The sequence below is a fragment of the Meleagris gallopavo genome, chromosome Z (genome assembly GCF_905368555.1).
Source record: "Meleagris gallopavo chromosome Z, MGAL_WU_HG_1.1, whole genome shotgun sequence".
Lineage (NCBI taxonomy): Eukaryota > Metazoa > Chordata > Aves > Galliformes > Phasianidae > Meleagris > Meleagris gallopavo.
The window spans coordinates 14,827,745-14,845,066 of NC_139435.1; the positions used below are offsets into that span (position 1 = coordinate 14,827,745).

Genomic DNA, 17,322 nt, shown 5'->3' on the forward strand with positions numbered 1-17,322 from the left:
ATATACTTCACATCAGAGGAAAACTTCTGGAGAAACTGGAAGGAAATCCATAGGACCAGGCTCATGGTTCACTTGGAACTATAACTTTTAAAACTTTTAAACAAGGCAACAAATTCCTTACTGAGATAACTAAGGAAGGATGAAAAAATGTAGTTTTAGACCATTGTTTATGCTGAGTTATTTACACTGAATTTCTGAATCAAATACTTAACATTTTTCCTTGTCTGTTCAATACCAAGAAAAACTGGCTGACTAGACAAAACACCTCATGGTAGCCATGAAGTCCAATACGCAATCATTCATATTATCACTGTAGCAAATGACATCAAAATTTATGCTACTTTACTGTTGCAGTAATTTTCAATTCTTAGTTCTAAATAGGCTGTTAAGTAGTTACTACATGTGGCTTTAAAATTAGCATGCAGCTGAAGAGTTTGTGTACTAAATGCATTAAAATATTCAGACCATGTTCACTTTAGATGAAAAATCCATACATATCTAAAAACAGAGAGAGAGAGAATTTCCCAAAAGCACCATCTAAAGTTGTAAAATTGACTTTACTGCTCTTAAGAGCATTAGTAATTGGCTGAAGCAGACTGAATTTGAATTGCTGTGTCACAGGAAAACACCCTATATATCTGCTTTCAAATGCTACCAATTCTAAACATCTGGCTGAGGGAAGACCAAATCACTTCTTCCACAAATGTAAAATTATTTAACTGCTAAACAAAAGTTTATAAGAACTACTGAGTCAATAATTAATTATTCTAATAAACAGAATAATGGTAGAACTGAAACCTTCAACACTAAAGTTTTGTTTTTACAAACTTCCATCGGAAAATGATGGGAAGATTAAATGAAAAGGAAGAAACCATGCACAGTTCAACTAGAATTTGTTTTGTAATTATTTTGAAAATAAGCAGTATCTTCATTGATTTTCTTTGATTTAAAAAAAAAAAAAAAAGTTACAGTATTGACTAATTCTATCCAAGCAAAGTATTTTAATACCTTCATCGTCAGTGTCTGGCAGTTACTCTGTCAATCAAGAGCCTCAATAAACAGACTGAATTTAAAAAAAAACTGTTTTCAAATGATCCCTCAGAACACACATTCGTGATACTCTAACATTAACAGAGATACGAATACAAATCCACACAAGGCTAAGATGTGTATTCAATTACTAAAAATGTCACATTAGAAAAAGGACAAATAATGACAGATTTATGATATGACTGATTGGTCTAGCCATCGACAAAATGTGTTAGTTAAAAATGTATTTACATGATTAATGCTGAAAGAAAGCCAGTGCTTGGCTTAGCTCACTGGAAAGTCTCCACAAAGACTTTTGAGAGATTTTTGAGAAAATATATGAAATCAGACAAACCACTCAAGGGTTGATTACAGCATGGTGTGACTATATTAAGTTACTTGTCTGTAGACAACAGCTTAAATTTCCTTGGTGATCAAAATAATGCAGCAATTCTAAAACTTATTCCTTGCCTATTGAAACCACATTTTAGTTGTACATTTTTCCACTTCTTTGTTAAAAACATACCCAACGTTAAAGTTCCCAAGATGGAAAACAATTCTCAGATGAAACGCTTAGTCAATTTTGCAACAGATAAATATAAGTTCATGTCTCTAGTTGAGGAATCAAGCAACTTAAGGAGCGTTACTACACCTTTTTTCAATACTATGCTTTGGCAATCCCACAGTAAGGCAGCATTACAAACAGATTCATTCTGAATTATGCATGTCATCATTCTCTCCAGTTTCAGATTCTGGCCATTAATCTTGTACCATCTTAAAACATTAACACGGAGAGAAAACTTTGCTATCACAGTCCTTTTAATATGTTCAGCCAAGCAAGGTAAACTGGACATGAAGAATTAATTTGGAGATGGAAAAACTTAAACAGGACAGTTTTCTTGGGTTTCTGTTGAGAGGTATGCAGGCAGTCTCAGGAATCCTCACTCTTGGAGATTATTCACATGAATATGTGCATGCACATTTGTTCAAGTTGCTTCAATATCTTCTCCCATTCTTTTCTCACTTTTTTTTCTTTTTTTTTTTTCCCCCTTTTTGACAGTTTCATCTTTCCTCTTTTCTACAGGCAGCATGGTGCTCAACGCCCTGGCAAGATGACAGCTGTCCCATCATAATTAGCCACCCTTTCAGCTCTTTACAGATGGTTTCTCCAAGCAGCCATGGATCCCACTGCCACAGCTTCTCAGCCAGTAGCACCCACCTGGGTGCATGGAGGGATCTCTACAGATGCATATCCATTCAACACCAAGACTGTAATAATACTTAGCACCGCCTGGAAGTAGTTCATGCCAGATCAACAATGTTGCGATATTGAGCAAGGCAGCAAAACTAGAAGGTGCTGTATCAAGGTAAGCAGATGCGAAGTTTATTTTGCTGCTGTTGGCTCTAAGCTGAAAAAAAGAGCTGTTTTCAGATAAGAGTAAGAGGAAAAGACTATGAGCCTAGACTAATTGAAGGGGTATGTCAAAGCATGTGTCTGGGTTAAAGAAGATAAAAGCGGTGAGGAAGAGAGCACGCTTTCTATGCAGGACTGTTTGAGCAGCACAGAAGTTCAATTACAGCTTTAATTCCTGCTCAGCAGCAAGAAGCACAATGCTTTCACAGTGCAATTTCTCTGAATTAGGTTATTTGCTCATTCTTTTCAGGTTACAACTATATTTAAATCATACATTACGCATATGGGATGTGAGATAATGTCATGGAATAAACTCGATGAAATTCAGGTTTCTTCCCATGAAATTCAGGTTAGAAATAACTCAGAAGGCAACTTAACAGTTGGAAAAGCTATTTCTACATTGTCAACCCTGCTCCTTAGTAGTTTCTAAATAGGTTTATACAGTTGCCTCTTTCTCCCTGAGTGGTTAATTTAGACCACTTTAGCTTTGTAAAGTAGAATCCTGCTCCTAATTAACTATTAAACTCCTATTCCACTGTCCTCAGTGAGAGTCAGCAACTCTTCAAACAAGTAGCATCCCAAGTATTTTATTGAGTTAGAAGGTAGTCAAATTTGATCAAAATCAGAACATGATCCTCAGCCTGCTGACAGGTGGTGAATTGGTATTATTTCCCTGCTCTTATTTGACAAAGTGCCCAGACAAATTAAGGAACACAACATGAGTGAGGAAGGGTGATGAGGCAAGCTGGTCTGCCCAATCTCACTTTTCTGCCTCTGAGACTTAAGACAGTTGAGGTAATGCTATCCTAAAAATCCACATTAATTAAAGCCTGCAGTTTCACAAGCACAGTGTTCTCTACACAGAGATAGGAACATAACTGATGGGTTGGTTTTATTTTATTGCTTTTTTATTTCTTTTTTTTTTAATTTACAAAAGTGTTCACAGCAACTGACAACTTTCCTCAAGTAGAGGATGAAGTTGTATCAACTTGAAATCTATATAACTTATCCTTTAACACATGATTACTTAAGAAGTGAAATGCTTCTCGAAGCCAAATGTTAGGAAAAAGTTAAAATTGTTCATACCCAGCTTCTGACCATCAGTTTTTATTCTTCCAGTATAATCTCCTCCTCAACTTTCAATTAGTAATGATTAGCAATGTAAAGACATACTGTTGCATTCTTAAAAAAAAAAAAAATTGCCTTGAAAAAATTTATTTGACCAGTAATTCTACTTCAGACAGCCTTAAGTGGAGATTATGGATCCCTAGCAATATCTAAAGCAGCTACACAAAGAGAAAATGAAAACAAAGAAAACTTGGGTGCAAATTTAAAAGCTGTTGGCATTATGTACGCAAAAATAGAAATAAAAGATCCAACAAGAATACCAGCAACAGATCTGTTATTATACAAGGCATTATTTTCCAGCATCTCAGTTCAGGGAGATTTATTTAAGGCCACAGTTTATCTCCTGACACAATTACTATCTCGGTGTACTTACACACGAAAGGCACCTTGTTGGCACAAGGGGGTAAGAAGATGAAGAGAAAAAGCTCACATTCATAACACTTCCTATTTAGTCTGTGGATAGAAATATATTTTTCTGTGGAAGTTATTGTGCTTAAATTACAAAATAGGAAATTAAAGAACAGAATACTATGTCTTGCTTGCATTTGACTAATTGCCTGCTCTAAAAATCTGCTGTTCTTTTTTGGCAGCTACTATTCTATTATTAGGAGAGGATGGATCATAATGTCTTCTAATTGTCGCTATCAGTTACATGTGTTTTCCTACTGTTGTACAGAATTTAAAAGAGCGAACAAATAAAAACTTCAGTGTGCTCCATCACCTACATCAGTGACAGCTCATGCACATGCGCTTTAGCTGCTCGGATATCTAATTTTCATTGAAATACATAAGAAAGCACTGCAGAGCTGAGCATAATGTACTGACCCGATGTTTGACAGTACATATAGACACTAAGATTTCTAGGAAAATAGCTCCAATATATTCTCGTATTTTGAACACTACCAATTCAGTCAAGATTGGGTGCCCTATCTAACAAAACACGTAGAGCAGGCTTGTACATTATGTGACAGAGAAGAAAAAATTGTTATTTAAGCACTCAGACTTGCATATCTGTACATCATGAGACTGACTTTTGCTGTTATGAAAATATTTTAACTCGCATATTCTTCCACAGTATATCACACTTTATTTCAGAATCAATGTATTATTTATTTGTAGAACTCTTCTATCATTTCAGTTCCACGCATGTAAGCAAATGATACTCAGTAGACTAGAATTAAACAATCAAGACAGCATCAATAGCTTCAACTACTTTTATACTCTCTAATTTTAAGTAAGAAGAGAAAACAGCTAGCAGGAAGGGTTCTGGCTCCACAGGATCAGTGCCTACAGATAAAATACCTCACTCTCAATAGCTGTCAGAGACAGACTATCCATTAGGCAACATCACAATCAAATTATGGAGGAATACCAGCACTATGAGTCCTACCCGTAATGACCTGACAGACAGCACAATTCATAGGCACAAACAGTGTGTCCCCCCTGTGTAAGTGGGCTGGTCATCCTTTTCTGCATGCTACTTGATCAGCTTGTATGGCTTCAAGTAGAAACCCTGTCATAAAGCAGCCCTGAGTAAGAGCCATGAATAGGTTCACATCCAAATGTGAAATAATGAAATGTTCCTATTAAATGCAGGGGGGGAACACAGAAGTTTTTTGCATGCTCAAAATCCGAAAAAATAAATTAAAACAGTGCAACTGAAGTAGACTATTAAACCTACCAGGAATAGAATAGTTGCTGTTGTCACATTATAAGAAAAGTACAAATGTGCTTCAGAATGGAACAGCCTTTACTGGAAAACCAGCATCTAGCTTCTCAAATGCTGTCCTTCTCAACATCTGAGAGCTCTCTACCAAACCATGCGACTCCACATGGATAACAGAAGCAGCCATCTGACATGGATGGACCTCTATGCTACGATGAACCTACAGAGATGATCTACTACCATAGCTGTGTTGAGCAAGGAACACTTTTAGACTTTGCAATTCAAGTCACAAGCAAATAGCATGTTTTTTTCCTGTCTAGATTATGTAAGAAGTGAAGGAGGTCAGCATGTGTCAAGTACACATGACAACACCTTCGCCTGGTAAAGACAACTTCATAATAGGATTAAAAATCAGGTGTCTTGAGACAAGCACAGCATGAAATGGAAGTCATCTGTGTGAGATGCGTACATGAGATCAAATATCTGCTCAATGAACAACAACATGGAGAACAACATGAATAACTTACCCTGGTTTGAGTAGCTTACTCAGTGCTAAACACAAGCTCACTCATTTATATAAATTAGGCATGCAGTATTTTCCAAGCAGAATTCCCCCCTCCCCCCCAAAAAAAAAAGAAAGCAAAACTTGATTTTTCAGTTTCCTACAGTTGAAATTTGCAGAAAATATGAATTTTCTCCTATTTCAGTCTTTTCAATGGTAAGAAAGCCAAAAAAATCAGTACAGACAATTTTCTGCAAAATTTTAGAGGCTTTCGTAATTGCAGTAAGAGAAGGTAGGCTCTCTTACTCATACTATATCTTCTTTCTCTCTGAAGTTATTTAACCAAATTTCTTCCCTGTAACTCCTATGAGCTGGAGACTCAGATTTGATTGATGCTTTTGTAGTAGGCAATAAACAAGTATGTCCTATTTTACACCAAAACATTTTTTAAAATGAACTGTACTGGTGTCCTTTTTGCTGTACTACACTAAGCAATATAACTTTACTGGATCTTGAGAACATAGTTTAAACTATTGCCACAGAGGAGAGGAATTAAAACTGAATAAAAAGAAAGAAAAAACATTATGTCGACTCCCATTTCCGTTAATTAAAACAAAGAACACTGCACAACACCGTTAATAAAAAGAAGGCATCTTTAGAGACACAGTCCTCTCTTCACTGTCTTTTTACTGAGGACACAGAAAAATGAATAATGCAGGTAGTAAAGATGTAAGAGTGTTTTTACCCAGCCTTACCAAGTACCTACCTATGTCATCATCTCTCCCTTGTCACACTGAATCCTAATAAGTGATCAAACGGAGACACAATAAATCTAGTCTTCTCAGCAGGTTATAAGGAAATGAAGAGGTTTGATGTAATGAAGGGGGTGATGTATACCTACCACAGAAATTGCATGCTGCTCAAGTACGAGTCCTCTTCTGTCATCCAGGTACCACAAACATGTTATACAGTATGCTTTTTAGGTAGTGATCATCATATCTAGTTATATATATATTTCTGTATGGTTATTAACAAGCAGAACAAGGAAGGGACACCTAGTGGTCATCAAAGATAATTAGGATTGTGTAACGTGGCAGCAACAGATTAAACTGTTAATATAGAACTTGATTTGGCAAAGCACTTCCATATTTACTTAATTTTTAAGCACTCTGGAGAGGCTCATAATTCAAGAAAGCTTTTACTTATGAGATTTGGTAGCTCTGTATTATTGGGATTATAGAAATAATAAAGTAAAAAGTAAAGACGTTTTGTGTGTTATGCTCATAAATCTGGGGAATAAGTTTCATCTAAGAGTGGAGCCTTAGCAAAGCAAGAATGCCCATCAAATGTTCTGTATGTTCATTAACCTTGAAAAGGTTACCCAAATTGGGAACCAGATTTCAGTACAAACCAAATCAAAATAAAACATGATGCAACTTAAAATTACTACACATTCTCCTGGATGAATGTTTGCAAAACCTAACCTTCTTTGCAAATCTTGCAATAAGCAATCTGTGACTTTAAAATCTATTCTAAACCTAAAGAATCAGGCATCTCAGAACGAAATATTTATGGAACATTTTTAGGAATAAGAATTGTATTTACTGGTACTTAGGGAGCTGTTGGAGAGGGTCCAGAGGAGGACCACAAAGATGATCAGGAGACTGGAGCACCTCCCCTACGAAGACAGGCTGAGGGAGCTGGGCTTGTTCAGCCTGGTGAAAAGAAGGCTGTGGGGTGGCCTCACTGCAGCCTTTCAATATCTAAAGGGAGCCTACAAACAGGAGGGGAATCAACTCTTTTGGAAGGATTGATAACTGCAGGACAAGGGGAAATGCTTTAAGCTGAGGGAGGGAAGATTTAGGTTGGATGTCAGGGGAAAGTTCTTTACAGAGAGAGTGGTGAGGTGCTGGAACAGGCTGCCCAGAGAGGTTGTGGATGCCCTGTCCCTGGAGGTTGGATGGGGCCCTGGGCAGCCTGGTCTAGTATTAAATGGGGAGGTTGGTGGCCCTGCATGTGGCAGGGGGGTTGGAGATTCATGATCTTTGAGGTCCCTTCCAACCCTGGCCATTCAGTTATTCTGATTCTGTGATTCTGTGACACATCTACTAGGTCTCGTCCTGCAATTAGAATAGCTTTAAGAAAGGCTTTTGAAGTGTTTTTAAGGAGCTTTTGGAGAAAACTGTCACTTGAAAAAATCAGTAAATTTCTATCATAGGTAAATTCAAAGTGGTAAATCATTTGTAACCTCTTAATTGAAACTCAGAGGAAAAGAATGAATTTCTATTTCAGAACATAAACTAATTTAACAGTGTATTTATTCTTAATTCTGAATATCTTTTAATTGTTTGGTTACCTGTGAGCATTGGTAACATAACTTACAAGTTGAGTGCACATCTATGTAAGATGTACAGGAGCTTAAACAAATCACTCTCAATACTTTTAGAATTATTTTCCAAAAAAGATTTATGGATGTCACCACTCGATATTTACAGTTATTCTATTTCAGTGACATAGTTTATTATAGCTTTGTTTTTATGTTATCCACTGTCTAGTTCTCTGCATATTCAATTCTTGATCATGTCAGCAATATGATACAGGTTCTGTCTTGTTGGATTATCTGAATATAGTAACATTAAAGTAAATATACACTAGATCCTGTAATTCATGTTTGTGTTTTGCTTTTCTAGTGTTTTTGTTTCTTTGTTTAGTTAGGAATTTTTGTTTGGTTGGTTTTTGGAACCAAAGCCGGAATCAACAACAACAAAAAAAGCAACAAACAGTCAGAAATCACTGCAAAAGCAATTTCTGCAATCAGCAATTTAAATAAATCTTTTTCCCTAAATGTTATATTACATAATATTTTTTTTTTAAATAAGTATCTCTTTGTTATCTCTTTGTTTGCACCTGGGCTTTAAGAGACTGGCATATTAGATTCTGTAGATGAATAACAGTTTGCAAATTCAATACGTCCCCCATACTTTCAAGAAACTTTAAATGTTTCTTCTCATTCTCACAGTTATTTGTTCGGGTAAACTATTTACAGCAGACCAACATATTAATCCATCCATGCCTAATAGGACCAGAGCTCTGTTACTTTTTAGAAGTTAAGGAGAAAGCTTCTGCAACACAAACACTGCTTACCTAGATGGAACTGACAGCAGCTTGATACCAATTTCATTGGTATAAATAATGTGGAAAGAAAGAAAACAAACTGTGTTTCACTAGTGTCTTATAAAAATCTCTAATATTTTTGTCAACTCCTCTTAGAGTTCAGGATACTAACCAACTAAATATTAGGTATGTGACACTAAGAAAATGAAAAAACTCTAATTTTAACCTATCTTTACTATTTAAGGTCAAACAAATACCTCAGTGGGATAGCAGTGCTGTTATACAACCTGGCTTGCTCATTTATCAGTTTTCCAGGAAGTCTATGCTTCACAATTTACAAAGAATGAGCTTGCTGCCTGTCTTCTCAATATTTTTGACATAATGCTCGTTATTTGCATATAAATATGTATTATTTTAAACATAACTTCATCATACCGAAAACCAACATGTCAGCCCACAGGCAACCAATATTCAATCCATTTAAACACTTAGAAACAGGCTCCAGCTCTGTATTATAAAAATTAAGTCATTGGGTGCTGTCTGTAGTTCATGTGTACACACAATACAGAACAGATTAACATGACCAGCATTGACTGTGACTGCCGCTGTGTGATCATCTGACCATCATTTCCAAATTAAGCTAAGTCTGGCTATCCAGTTTTGCTGTTTTAAAACTTTACAACTCTCCAAAGTTGTCCTTGATCATTGTGCAGTATAGTCTCACATCTCCATATATCACTGTTGTGATAACAAATGCCAAACACAAAATTTCATATGACTGCCTTGACTTCTGATATGCATAATATGCTAGAGAAAAGAGGTTTGTTTTATTTTGTTTTGTCTAATTTTCATTTTAGGATTTATCAATATCTCATTCAGCCTACATTTACCTCAGGGTATCTTGCACACTCTCCCAGCCAGAAGTCGTCTATGTTCAAAGTAGTCATGAAGCCCACAGCTGCCTCCCTGCAGTTTCAGACCCAGAAACAATAATACTTCTGATCCCTTTCCACCTTCCTGAGAACAATCAGCAAGCTTTATAATGTGTTACCCAACACAAAAAGATGGATTCAACTCATTTTTAATAAATGCCAGCATTATTTAAGTATTACCAAGAGAGTCAAAGATGAGGTTACAACCAAGCACCTCAGAGAAATTAGCAGCCTTGAACTATAGATTACAGCAGCAACAGGCATTGCTAGACAGGACAAGATCTTATGTTCACTTCTAGTTCTAGTCAGCTCTAAATTCAACTATTTCTGATTTAGAATACCTGATTTATCATTGATAACAGAGAAGCAAAGGGGAAAAAAAGTATTCATTTCTGTAGGGCCTTATAGTGGCAAGCTATTAATTCAAGCTGCCAGATTATAATGTCATTGAACATGTTTCAGAAGGTTGTCTCTCTGTAAAGCACAGAGGAGACAAAAGCACAGCTTTATGGTAGAACTGCAAGATATGTTTAATCATTTGCCTCAGTTAAATTGAGTACATAACTGCAGTGCTCCATTTCTGTGTCAAAAAATATAGTTACACTGCATTACATGGAGGTAAAGAAGTAGAATTTACAAAACATACTAATAAGAATAATGATCTATTTCAGGTTTTTGAGAAACAACTATAAATTTGTTAAACATTTGATACTTAGTATCATTCAGCATCATGCTGTTTTAATATAATTTGACTTTGTTTGTGAGGAGGTTCAGCAGTGAGGTTTTTGCTAAATCAGAATGTGAACGTAATACTTTAAAACAGTATCTAGTAGGAAAAAAGCCCACACAAATGGTAGAAAATCATTCTCCAGTATTCATTTAATTATCTAAAAGTTCATTTAAATAAATAAGTGCAGTTTTTAAATAGCATTTGAGTGAAAATACAAAATAATTCTTCTTACACTTGCTGCAAAAAAAGATGTAGAAAACAGCAGTTATTTTTCCTATGTTTTTAGCACTTCCTTTTAAAACATATTATGATATTTAAAACTGCAGAAATGGGGACAGGCAGAAATGAAATGCCTGAATCATGGTAATATGTGCCAAAGATTTAAACGCTTCCTAGCTATAAGCAAGCCAAATTAGGGAATGCCATAATTTTCTGTAAATGTCACCAAGCCAAACTGGCAGGCAGCATAAGGTCACATCTACAAATAGTGGAGTTGACAGTTTAGAAGGAAATGACTCAAAATTTGAACTCCCCATTTTTATAAAGAAGGTCAGTTTTCAACTAATTCAGCCTTCATACAGCCTTGAAAAAATGAATGTTCTAGGAAATCTACTCAATTAAAAGTGGTTTCAATTTCTTCTGTGTCTATATGTATAAATGTATACACATACACACACACACATATATAAAGTTCTCTAGTTCTCTGTGACTGAAAAAGCATTTACTTCTTTCTTCTAAATGCTAATCACCAAAATCAAGGGCAGTTTTAGGCGGCTGCTAAAATTTCTCATGTAGGAGTTCGTCCATCCCAATTGCGCTGACAATCCTACACACTTTATTTCTGTGGTTATCAGACAGAAGATGGTTACTGCTCTGTGCTTTCTTCCAAATGGGCTTTTCTACTAACACGTCTCTGTAACTATGCCAACTGGTGAGTAAAAGCCTGTTATTCTAACCTGGGTCTTGAGTAGCTCTTCAGAGGTACCTGACCAGTTTTTTATGGGAATAGAAGCAAACAATGTTATGATCGTATGTATGTCTCTTACCTCCTCCCACTGGTGTATGTATCTAATCAGTCTTGAAAGGCGTAATAAGCGTAACAGGCTGAGGATTTTTGTAAATCTCACGATACGAAGTGCTCTTGCTGTCTTGTAAACCTCTGAGTCCATTCCTTTTTCTACAATGAGAAAGATATAATCCACTGGTATTGATGAGATGAAGTCAACCACAAACCAGCTTTTTAAATAATTCATCTTAATGACTTTAGGGTCCAGTATTATTTCAGAGCTGTCTTCATTAACAGTCCCAGTTCTGAAATTCATTATCAAGTCCAATAGAAAAACAGTATCTGATGCCACATTGAAAATAATCCATGGTGTTGTTGTTTGCTCTGTGAAGAATGTGATTCCAACTGGTATAATGACAAGGTTTCCAACCATCATGATGAGCATGATTAAATCCCAGTAAAATCTGAAAAAATGAAAGAAACAGAATGGTTGATGCAATGTGGCATAAACTGCTTAGAAAAATGACCTCTATCACACTACTAATTTCACTTCAACTACAATTTTGGTTCCAAAATTCCAAAAAACAAACAAATTACAGTACTGAAATTTGGTGTTAATTTTACCTAAATGCATTAGTATTTTAGGTTAGCATTTAAATTAGGTTAGCAATTATACTATGCTTTCATATAAAAATTAAATGTATATAAGGATACTTAAACATTTTGTTTGTGCTAGAACTCCTGATTCTGACATAAATAAATTTAACTCCTACCTATGCACAGTCAGTAGAATAGTAATTATTATTTTTCATTATCTGCTTTACTTCTCAAGAGTATGTATCTAGAATAAAGCCAATACTGTGCTAATCATGAATGGTATATCTGAAATGGAAGCATGTGTGGCACCCAGCAGACTTATCATGGAAACAGAGAAACAGAGAATCCTCAGAGTTGGAAGGGACCTTTAAAGTTCATCTGGTCCAACTTCCCTGCAATGAACAGGGATATCCACAGCTAAGCCAGGTTGTCCTGGGCCTGATCCAGCCTCGATCTGAAAGTCTCAGGGACGAGGCATGCACATCTCTGGGCAACCTGTTCCAGTGCCTCACCACCCTCACTGTAAATGACCGTTTCCTTATATCTAACCTAAATCTACCTTCTTTAAACTTGAAGCCATTTCCCCTTGTTCTATCACCACAGACCCTGCTAGAGTCTGTCACTTCCTTCCTGTATCTCCCCTATAGACACTGAAAGGCCTCACAGGTCACCTCACAGCCTTCTCTTCTCCGGGCTGAATAGCCCCAGCACTTTCAGCCTGTCCTCATGGGAGAGGTGTTCCACCCCTTGCATCATTTCTGTGGCCCTCTTCAGGATATGCTCCAGAAGGTCTGTGTCACTCCTGTACTGAGGGCTCCACATCTGAATGCAATACTCAAGATGAAGCCTCATCAGCACAGAGTAGAGGGGCAGAATCACTTCCCTCACCCTGCTGGCCATGCTTCTTTTGATGCATGGTTTGGCCTTCTGGACTGTGAGGGCACATTGCTTCCCATCCATCAGTACCCCCGGTTTTTTTCAGCAGGGCTACACTCAATCCTTTCATCCAGCTTGTATTGGTAATGAGGGTTGCACTGACCTAGGTACAAGACCTTGCATTTGGATTTGCTGAACCTCATGAGATTCACCTGGGCCCATGCTCAAGCCTGTCTAGGTCCCTCTGGATGGCATCCCACCCCTCTAGTGTGTCAACTGCACCACACAGCTTGGTGTCACCAGCAAATTTGCTGAGAGTGCACTTGACCCCACTGCTGGTGTCACTGATGAAGATGCTAAAAATTACCAACCCCAGCACCAACCCCTGGCACCATTCATCACCAATCTCCATCTAGACACTGAGCCATTGGCCACAACTCTCTGGACTCAATCCTGCATACTTCTCTAGTCTCCTGTCAAAACTTGTGCGTAGTGTGCATATAGAAGTAATACTGGTGCCAACTGACAATCGTGTGTCTTATCAATGCAGTTATTTTATTTTTTCTGGTTTCTGTCCAAATTGAAACCCAAATATTTAACTGATAACATGTTAAACGTACTTACAAAGGCAATCACACCATTACAGCGCTTGAATAACATCACAGAAAAAGAAAGAAATCATAGAAGCCAAAAACAGAAACCAATGTTAGACAACACCAAAACTTTCATCCACTTCTATAATCTGAACTGAACTTCTACACATTTTAACAACCCAACAGATTACATTATTTCAAAGCTAGTTAAGAACCTTGAATAATAAGTTGCAACTTCCACTGCATAAAATGCACTGTTTTGTTCCAGAATCATCTACTGCTCCTCTCTGAATGCTTACAGTGTTTGTAAGCATACAGATGGCCAGACTCATATATTTATTATCTACTACAGAAATAGAGAGTAAGCCTACCTATTACAAGAAATATACATTCATTCTGATGGAAGATTTCCGTGAATAGTAATATTTATCAAACAGATTTTTAGAAAATTGTGTTTAACTTCTGAATGTTAGATTGTCAAATAAAGTTATTCTTGATCAACAAAAGAACAGAAACGGAACCTGTAAAAGTGTTAAACTCTTGTCCCATTTGAGTGCAGAAATAACTACGTAGTCTTACACTCAGCAGTTAGTGGGATTAGATGACCTCTCACAGCTTTCTGCTACTCTATGCTATTCTGTTATCCTATGATTTTCATGCATTTCCATGTGTGGTATCAGTACCTCCATGTTTCCGGGATCACCCCATAAAAATCATTGATGTCTTATTCACTAAGAGAGATAGTTTACAACTACATGCACTCAACATTACAAGTAAGCAAAGGCAGCATGATCTGTACAGCTAAATGACCTGCAAAGGCACAGAAACTGGTCTGCATCAGTTTCTCATGTTCTCACTGAACTTTCTAGAAGAGAAGAGCAGGAATGGCTTCTCCAGGACCTGAGCAGGCCAACTGCTGCAATGAGATCTGTGTGGTAGACCTGCCACCAGCACAGCATTCAGTACACCCTTCCAGGTCACTTCCATTATATTAGCACAAACCATCTCACATGCTACATGACACTCCCATCATGGCAAAGGTCCATGGCAACTAACAATAACTACATAAGTTTAATAGGAGACAAAGTGTTGCAGAATCACAAATGTATTTTTTTTTCTAAATTTGCATGCACCATACATCTTTAATTAGATTCCAAATATGTTCTCTAAATGATCTGGATTTATAAATTTCCTTTGTTTTTAGCTTAATTCAGAAAATATTTCTTGGATGATCTAAGAATACAAAACAACTAACTGTAACTGTGAAGCACAGTAAAAGCAGAGTGGCATAGTGGACTGAGCTTGGCGTAAGAATTCCTAATTCTTCATTTGATGGTAAGCCTACAGAGATAAGTTTGGACTAGCAGTTGAGTCAAAATTCCTTTAACTAATACACAGAGAAGCTGCATAGAATAGACTTTACAAGTAATTTTCCATGTACTACAGCGAGACTTCTGTTTTACATGTTTTTGGTCTTACGACAAATGTGAAGACTAAACACTATAAAAGTATTTGTGCTCAACACTTATGACAGTTGCCATACCTCTGCATTGGCACAAGTTTCCAAATGTATTTCCTTGTTTCTTTAATTCTTACAGTAGGCTTACTGCTGTACTATATACCTTATCAGTAAACTAAAAATACAATACAGAAGGAACCACAGATTTATATATTACTGTTACCAGGCTGACGGGTTCAATTACCTCAAGCATTCAACCAAAATATTTCACAAAGCATTTCTGAGGAACAGAATTCTCTAAGGAACCCTGAAATGAATGGGAAATAGCAAAAAAAAAAAAAAAAAAAAAAAAAAAAAAAAAAAAAAAAAAAAAAAAAAATCACAGGAGATGTACATGTATCTGTGGCTCATTCCTAAACAAACCATTCCTGGATTTTAGATCTCTTAAGCCTAACCAGCAGGGTGTTATGTAGTTATATAACTAAGGCTAACCAAAGCCACATAAAAAACAGCTACCCAGCCAAAATAAAATCTAATACTGAATCAGCTGATTTTATCCTACAATAATACAGTTTAACGGATTGTTATCCACTGTGATTATGCAAAACACCAGGGCTCCTGACACTGAATGTCAGCAAAAGTTATGGTCAAGTCAGGGCTTCAGTAACAAAATCTAATGCTAAGGACTCTGAGACTGCATCAGTTTTGTGCTTTGATTTTTAGTGCACAATGTAGTATAATCTGATTAGGTAGCTAGAAAAAGTCCTATTACTATAAAATTAGTTTTTCATTCAAATGAATCATATGTTTTCCTTTAGGAAAACGTTTCCACATGCCACCTTCCTGGCTCCACTATACAACACTTTTTTCTCAGGTGAGAAAAACTAGATGCCAATCTCTGCATTGCCCTTGGTAATCTATGCAAAGAAAGTAATACAGTGCTTTCCTTGCCCAGTGATTCAGAACATCCTACTATTCATGTAACAAGGGCCTGCTAAAAAGCTTTATGAGACAGTGCAAGGAGCTGCTACTGAGACAAAGAGGTATCTCTCTGTTTTAAGCTATTTTTATTTGCTTTTTAATATTTTTTTTATTATTATTATTCCTCCAATGAACTACTGAAGGTAGTTACAGATATTAAAAGCATACTATCTCAAAGCTCCAGATGTACATAAATTGCTCTGAAATGTTGGCAAAAAGCAAGGGAGTGGTGGTAAGGCTGTGACACAAACTTGCTGAGAATTAGGAAAAAAAAAATGAATCTGGTATAAGCATTCAGAGCACGTAATAAGAAGCCAGAACTACCTTAGCAAATAGTGAGAGGTTACTCTTCCTGCAAAGCTAGGTCAGTACATCTACTGCAACTTACCATTAACCGAAACCACAGAAACCAGACTGAATCATTTGAAATGCTTCTCAGTGTACTAATATCTCTAGGTAAAAAAAACCTTTCAGTGCTAACGCAATATAAAAAGACAGCTTTAGAAATTTTCTACTCATTTTAAGGAAACATTTTATGCATCACAGTTACTTTAAAATTGTCAAGTAAAATTATTTTGAATTTAGCTCTCCTTCATTGATTTTTTCACTCATAATTTATCTATTATAATTTCCAAACTCACTGATTACAAGGTCCTTTTTTTTTTCCCAGAACACATTTAAGCTTTGGTAGTTTATTTATTGCTACTGGTTATCCAGAATAGGACAGTCTGTTTAAAATGTGACTACCCGGGAAGTAATAAAGAACTCTTTAGTACTAATTAATCAATGTTTGTACTAAGCTCAGTAACGTAAGGCACTATAAATTCTAGCAGACACTTTATTTTCCACTTCATATATTCCATACAGAGAAAATTGAGTTTTAAAGAACAAAACTTCAGCTCTGAAGTAGTTAATATGCTGCATAATTTGCTGTATTTACAACACTGTAAGAGGTCACTGAGATTTGCATTTCCTATTATTTTCAGGTTGCTGCCCATTGACAGTCCCAATTTCCTTAAATCTGCCTATTTTAATATATGATTATTCTAATGGTACACCCAGATTGACCTAACAGAAGTTGTCAGAGGTGTTCACAAATCACAAAGTGAGCAACATTTCTAGGACACTGGGTGTTGTGACTTGAGGCTACAGAGTAGTCAGGGCCTTCCTTAAAATCAGTTTTCCAGTTTCCAGGAAGACCATAATAATTTGATTATTCAAATACAGCAGAAAAAGAAACAAGTTCATGTTATTCAGCCATAAGTACTCATCAGCCCCATACATTATGAAGTGGA

The 17,322-nt window shown here is 36.4% G+C and overlaps 1 protein-coding gene across 1 annotated transcript in view; it reads right to left on the minus strand.

Annotated features, from left to right (window-relative positions):
- Positions 1–17,322, minus strand: part of HCN1 (hyperpolarization activated cyclic nucleotide gated potassium channel 1) — a 192,425-nt gene that overhangs the window by 158,427 nt on the left and 16,676 nt on the right. The window contains exon 2 of the mRNA XM_085213684.1: positions 11,562–11,985. Coding sequence (XP_085069810.1) covers positions 11,562–11,985 — 424 coding nt within the window. The remainder of the gene's footprint in view (positions 1–11,561; positions 11,986–17,322) is intronic.